A 7,653-nucleotide genomic window follows, 5' to 3' on the forward strand; every position below is an offset into this window, starting at 1 on the left:
GTTCAGCGAGTTGTAGGATTTGTAAATGCAAGACCTGATTTTAGCGTACTTGCAAATGTTAGGTTCCTGTTGGTCAGAATGTTTAAGTGGACATCAGGTGTATGTTTTGAGGGTATAATTGTGCTCGGCGTGCTTTGCCCACGCATGGCAACCTCTGTAGTTTGCTGTGTGGTTTCCTCCGCAGTTACTTAACTTTTTCATACTGGAGTCAGCTTTGTTTGATGGGCAGTTAACAGAGCTGTGAAGCTCACCACAAGCTACACATACAGTGCGAGTACTTTGCGCTTATGCGGCTCTTCAACAGAGATTCTACAGTGTAAGAGATATTGCAGCTTATAAATGGGGTGACTCTCGTGTCAGGTTGAACTTCACGTTTATTCTTTTCTTTTATTAATCACAATAGTTATATGTCTTCAGTATACATCTGCCTTCATCGTTCACGCAGCGAGCACACGTCCGCACTCCCTGGCATCTCGCAAGCAACTCCCTCTCTCTCATGCTCTTCCTCTTGACATCCGGCCTCTCCTGACATTCCTGCGTCGTCGTTATATTCATATATCGGCTCATCTATATCCAGGTTTGGAATTAAGGCACACATTGGCCTCATATGGTCGCTTCTTCGACCGTCTTAGATGCAATTATGACTTCGTCCACATAATTGATAATATTCCGTTGGTGTTTCAGCTGTCGTATGATCTCAGTAATGACTTCTTGGAAGACCATCGGTGCGTTCACCAGACCAAAGGGCATGACCTTAAATTCGTACAGTCCATCTGGTGCCATAAATGCCGTCAAATTTTTGCTTTTCTCGTCCATCGGAACCTGGTAATAACCGGATGTCATATCCAGCGTCGTGAAGTATACATTTCCGGATAGCTTTGCCAATTGCTCCTCTACAATCGGCATCGGATATCGCTTCTTTATAGTGACTGCGTTTAGAGCCCGATAGTCCACGCATAGCCTCCGTTCTCCATTTGCCTTTGGCACCAATATTGCTGATGCTGCATGCGTTGACGTGCTCCTTTCAATTATCCCGTACTTCAGTAAGTCACCTATTATCGTAGTCATCATCTCCCTTTGGGCAAACGGCACTTGATATCGCCGCCCCAAGATGGCTTTCGTAGTGGATACCTCTATATCCATATTCGTCGTTTTGCACCTGCCAATATTTGACAAATCTTCGGCAAAACACTCTTTATAGCTCTTTAATAGATCGCTCACCTGTTCCTGGTGGTCGGGGTCAATGTCCGTGTTAACATTAAACCCGACCTGCTCCACTGCTGTCAACGTTGATCCTGAATCTTCGGCAACCAGCATTTCCTGATCGTGGCAGATGATATCTCTGCCCACGAGGACATCATATGGTAGGACTTCGTTTGGTACCACCTGAATTTGCGTGAAGAGTCTCAGTTTGCCATATGCAAACTCTGAAAGAATGCACTCCTTCGATTCGACCACAGATCCTCCAAAGCCTTGCAGCCGTTTGACTCTCGGCTGCCGTATTGCTCCATCTGGCACTGCTGCTTCTTTCATTAGGGTGTTATCACTGCCCGTGTCGATGAATGCTTCAAACTGTTGGCCTCCAATGAGAACTGTTTTCATTATTGGCGGATACTCCTTGTGATGCGACTCATTCACTTGAGCCACCGTTGACGATGTTTTCACCTTGCAATCCTTTTCATTATGCCCAATCTTAGAGCATTTGGAACATCTTTCCTTTCGCTGTGGCTCTGTGTATTTTGCTGCAAAGTGCCCGAAATTATTGCAATTATAACATTTAACTGCTTTCATCTTGCCATCAGCATCGTTGTATTGCTTTTCATTGATCGTTGACGCTTTGTATTGTTGTTGATGTATCTCTTGTGAAAATCTCAAATTTTCCAACGACTTTAGCAGCTCTGAACAAGTGCTGTTCATCGCTAATAATGATTTCGTGAGTTCTTTTGAATTAAGCCCGTTGATGATATACGAATTTATTGATGGTTCATCGACACTCGCACGCCGTCCACTAGCTACCATCGCATAAAAGTATTCAATTAATGACTCGCTATTGCGTCGCTTGCGACGCATCAATTCTCTGTGCACATCGGCCGTACTCACTAAACATGGAAAATCAAGAGCGAATGCCGATTTGAATTGATCCCATGATCGATATACCTGCTGTGCATCCAGCCATGTTTTTGCTACTCCACGCATCTTATGCTGCACTGCAAACAGCACAGCGTCACTTGTCCACATGTATACGCTTTGTAGTTGCTCTACCTTTGCAATATGATTCAAGGCATCATGGGATCAGCACATTTACACAGATATCCCGGAAAATGTGATAGCGCCATATGCCGAGGATGAAATGCCGTTTTTTTTGGATATTTCAACAGGATAACGACCCAAAACACACGAGGAAGAAGGCTCGAAAGTGGTTTGAGCAGAAATCGATCCGAGTAATGAAATGGCCTGCTCAGTCACCCGACTTGAATCCAATCGAAAAACTTTGTGCGGACGTGAAAAAAAAGGTTTCTGAAGGCAAAACCAACAATATCGAACTTTGGATTCATGGGGGATCGAGGATCAAGGATTCATGGAGCAAAATTCCTCAAAAACGGTACCAGGACTTGGTGGACTCCATGCCAAGAGGATGCGCAGCTGTCATTGCCTACAATGGTCACGCAACCAAATATTAAGATTCTTTAAACATAGTTCTTAAGATATAATCCATTTGTTGAACTCCTATTTTATTTTTTTATTTAGTTTTAGCAAAATATGAGAAACAGTGCTATTTTTGTTACCGCCTAAATTTGGAGTTTTTTTTGTTTTACCAATTATTTTTAAAATATCCATTAGATCTGTTACCAATTTTATTATTTCGATTGAAAATCATTGTAGTATTTAAGATTAGTGAAAAAAATGATGAAATAATGTCTGAAAATAGAGAAACGCTGGGGCAAACACGAAATGTGCTTATGGTGCTATTATTGTTACCGCAACTGTATAAAACAAGTGTAAACGGTGTATAAATATAAAGTACTAGCTAACACTATTAATTAATTGTATTGTCTTAAGAACAAGCGATAGTGTGATCAAGATCGAGGCGATTTTTATAAACATATTTCCAACGATATGTATCAGGAAGGAAGCGTTTCCGGTCATATACAGTAAATGTAATCTTTTTTTTTATATGCGTTGCTTTGTTTATTGAAGCTTCTCATTATGAGACTAACAATAAGTTTACAAATCTTAAAAAGTACATAACTAACAGTCACTATTGCAACTGATATGAGTTTGTGTGGCCCTAATAATTATCGTTGGGTTGGCATATCATTACGACGAAGACGGGTTCGGCTAGATATATATATATATCTATAACCTGCTCAATTTGAACATTTGTCTTACGTTGCATATACTGTACAGTTTTTTTTGGGGTTGAGGCCATGGGCTGCTGCAACAAGGACAGACTCCAAAAGTTTGGTGGTGCTTTCTATGTCAGCCTTATTAATGGTTCTTGGGTTCAGTTCAATGTGCGAACTTACGAATTTCTTGTATTTTAACCAGTTAGTTCTATTGGATGTCAATCGACAGGGTGAATCCGGAATCTGAATTTTCAGATCCGGACATTGAAGATAATTAATGAGCACCGGCGAGTGATCAGGAGATAGGTCTGATGTTTGATGTTTCCTGTAACAGCAAAGTCAGTCAAGTCTGGTATCTTTCTACGGTCCGTTGGCCAATATGTTGGTGTGCCCGGAGAGGCGCAACTAAGCTTGCTGCTCACTTTAATAATTGTATTGTACAATTGTTTTCCCTTAGGGGTTGAAAGACGAGATCCCCAGTGCGTATGCTTAGCATTGTAGTCACCAGCAGCTATGAAGCGATCCCCTAGTGTGTTGAAAAAATCCAAAAATTGGTTTTCGGGTATCGTAAAGCGAGGTGGGCAGTATACAGCAGCAAGTGGTATTTGTCCGTTACCCAGCTGTATATTTAAAGATGTTGCCTGTAAGTAGTTTGTCGCAAAGTCGTTGCGGAAAGTATGTTTTATGCGGTTTCTAATCAGGACTCCAGTGGCTCCATGTACTTTACCATCAGGGTGGTTGGTGCCGTAGAATATATAACCATTTATTTGAAACTTGTACTTGTTTGTAAGATGTGTTTCAGAAAGGAATAGATCCTGATTACGCATAAGATTTTTCATGGTTGTTCTCATAAATGTCATGAATTCGGTCATGCTTTGTTGCAAGTTAAAGATCATTGTTTCAATATTGCCTTGTGGCTGTGCTGTTGACTGATCAGCATTTACCTTGTTTTGTTCAGCGAGTTGTAGGATTTGTAAATGCAAGACCTGATTTTAGCGTACTTGCAAATGTTAGGTTCCTGTTGGTCAGAATGTTTAAGTGGACATCAGGTGTATGTTTTGAGGGTATAATTGTGCTCGGCGTGCTTTGCCCACGCATGGCAACCTCTGTAGTTTGCTGTGTGGTTTCCTCCGCAGTTACTTAACTTTTTCATACTGGAGTCAGCTTTGTTTGATGGGCAGTTAACAGAGCTGTGAAGCTCACCACAAGCTACACATACAGTGCGAGTACTTTGCGCTTATGCGGCTCTTCAACAGAGATTCTACAGTGTAAGAGATATTGCAGCTTATAAATGGGGTGACTCTCGTGTCAGGTTGAACTTCACGTTTATTCTTTTCTTTTATTAATCACAATAGTTATATGTCTTCAGTATACATCTGCCTTCATCGTTCACGCAGCGAGCACACGTCCGCACTCCCTGGCATCTCGCAAGCAACTCCCTCTCTCTCATGCTCTTCCTCTTGACATCCGGCCTCTCCTGACATTCCTGCGTCGTCGTTATATTCATATATCGGCTCATCTATATCCAGGTTTGGAATTAAGGCACACATTGGCCTCATATGGTCGCTTCTTCGACCGTCTTAGATGCAATTATGACTTCGTCCACATAATTGATAATATTCCGTTGGTGTTTCAGCTGTCGTATGATCTCAGTAATGACTTCTTGGAAGACCATCGGTGCGTTCACCAGACCAAAGGGCATGACCTTAAATTCGTACAGTCCATCTGGTGCCATAAATGCCGTCAAATTTTTGCTTTTCTCGTCCATCGGAACCTGGTAATAACCGGATGTCATATCCAGCGTCGTGAAGTATACATTTCCGGATAGCTTTGCCAATTGCTCCTCTACAATCGGCATCGGATATCGCTTCTTTATAGTGACTGCGTTTAGAGCCCGATAGTCCACGCATAGCCTCCGTTCTCCATTTGCCTTTGGCACCAATATTGCTGATGCTGCATGCGTTGACGTGCTCCTTTCAATTATCCCGTACTTCAGTAAGTCACCTATTATCGTAGTCATCATCTCCCTTTGGGCAAACGGCACTTGATATCGCCGCCCCAAGATGGCTTTCGTAGTGGATACCTCTATATCCATATTCGTCGTTTTGCACCTGCCAATATTTGACAAATCTTCGGCAAAACACTCTTTATAGCTCTTTAATAGATCGCTCACCTGTTCCTGGTGGTCGGGGTCAATGTCCGTGTTAACATTAAACCCGACCTGCTCCACTGCTGTCAACGTTGATCCTGAATCTTCGGCAACCAGCATTTCCTGATCGTGGCAGATGATATCTCTGCCCACGAGGACATCATATGGTAGGACTTCGTTTGGTACCACCTGAATTTGCGTGAAGAGTCTCAGTTTGCCATATGCAAACTCTGAAAGAATGCACTCCTTCGATTCGACCACAGATCCTCCAAAGCCTTGCAGCCGTTTGACTCTCGGCTGCCGTATTGCTCCATCTGGCACTGCTGCTTCTTTCATTAGGGTGTTATCACTGCCCGTGTCGATGAATGCTTCAAACTGTTGGCCTCCAATGAGAACTGTTTTCATTATTGGCGGATACTCCTTGTGATGCGACTCATTCACTTGAGCCACCGTTGACGATGTTTTCACCTTGCAATCCTTTTCATTATGCCCAATCTTAGAGCATTTGGAACATCTTTCCTTTCGCTGTGGCTCTGTGTATTTTGCTGCAAAGTGCCCGAAATTATTGCAATTATAACATTTAACTGCTTTCATCTTGCCATCAGCATCGTTGTATTGCTTTTCATTGATCGTTGACGCTTTGTATTGTTGTTGATGTATCTCTTGTGAAAATCTCAAATTTTCCAACGACTTTAGCAGCTCTGAACAAGTGCTGTTCATCGCTAATAATGATTTCGTGAGTTCTTTTGAATTAAGCCCGTTGATGATATACGAATTTATTGATGGTTCATCGACACTCGCACGCCGTCCACTAGCTACCATCGCATAAAAGTATTCAATTAATGACTCGCTATTGCGTCGCTTGCGACGCATCAATTCTCTGTGCACATCGGCCGTACTCACTAAACATGGAAAATCAAGAGCGAATGCCGATTTGAATTGATCCCATGATCGATATACCTGCTGTGCATCCAGCCATGTTTTTGCTACTCCACGCATCTTATGCTGCACTGCAAACAGCACAGCGTCACTTGTCCACATGTATACGCTTTGTAGTTGCTCTACCTTTGCGATGAATTGCTCCGATGTGATAGATCCCTTGATAGGATCAAAATCCGGCAGAATTCCTATCATTTCTTTGATGCTTGTAAAACCTTGACCTTGAGCTTCTAGCTGTGGCGATGAGAGCACATTTTCCGGTTTCATCCCGTTTGGCGCATGTGTGTGTCTCGATCCATCCAGCGTCTGACGTAAGCGTGTCGTTTCTTGTTCCACAGTCCCTTGTGCTTGACTTTGTTGCTGCAAGCATGCCGTTTGGACCATCGTTGCCAAGTTTGCCACCATCTCCTTAATTTCGTTGATTTGGGCTTGCATACTTGTACTTGCGTTTTTTTCCATTATATCGTAGTCGTCTGTCTCAATTTCATCACTTTCCAGTTTCGTCATCAACTCATTGATCTTTGCCATTTTGTTTCCTTTGACTTGGAGATCATGAGCCCTCAAGATCACGTCCAAATCTCCAACCTTTAAATCCCTTAACTTTACACGCACTTTCGAGAGCCTTTACTTGTGCTCGTCTGCACTCGTTGCCGTTCTGATTCGCTCTCCCGCCAAGTTTGTCGCTCAGTCCGTCTACGTTGCTCTCTCTATTTTCCTTTTACCATATACCTGTACCCTTTGTGGCTTCGTATGTATACCTTTTTTTTAACCGTTCTCGTTGTTTCTTGCTTTTTCCTTTCGATCAACCGTTTGCGATTCTTTGCCTTTTGCTATTCCTCGCCGTTTGTCGATCTTCCTTGGTTTCTCTTGTGCTTTTTTTTTTTTTTTTTTCTTATTCGACGTTTGCTATATCGTGCCGTTTTTCCGAATCTCTCTTTGCTCTTGTACAACCGTTTTGCTATTACGTGCCGTTTTGTGACGTCTCTAATCCAATCGTCCACTACTTAACTCGTTTTCTTTAATTCACATTTTCCACTTAGAAATGAATTTGTATCCCACTTCTGAATTGTCAGGTTGAACTTCACGTTTATTCTTTTCTTTTATTAATCACAATAGTTATATGTCTTCAGTATACATCTGCCTTCATCGTTCACGAAGCGAGCACACGTCCGCACTCCCTGGCATCTCGCAAGCAACTCCCTCTCTCTCATGCTCTTC

General features: G+C 42.5%; 1 protein-coding gene across 1 annotated transcript; it reads right to left on the reverse strand.

Annotated features, from left to right (window-relative positions):
• Positions 1 to 578: 578 nt before the first annotated feature.
• LOC117135604 lies at positions 579 to 7,318 on the reverse strand. The gene is made up of 2 exons (XM_033295954.1): positions 6,562 to 7,318; positions 579 to 2,262 (listed from the first exon to the last, which is right to left on the reverse strand). Exons 1-2 carry the CDS (start codon positions 6,961 to 6,963, stop codon positions 604 to 606), a joined length of 2,061 nt encoding a protein of 686 aa, XP_033151845.1. The 5' UTR covers positions 6,964 to 7,318; the 3' UTR covers positions 579 to 603.
• Positions 7,319 to 7,653: the final 335 nt, after the last annotated feature.

Source organism: Drosophila mauritiana, chromosome 2R (genome assembly GCF_004382145.1).
Source record: "Drosophila mauritiana strain mau12 chromosome 2R, ASM438214v1, whole genome shotgun sequence".
Taxonomy (NCBI): Eukaryota; Metazoa; Arthropoda; class Insecta; order Diptera; family Drosophilidae; genus Drosophila; species Drosophila mauritiana.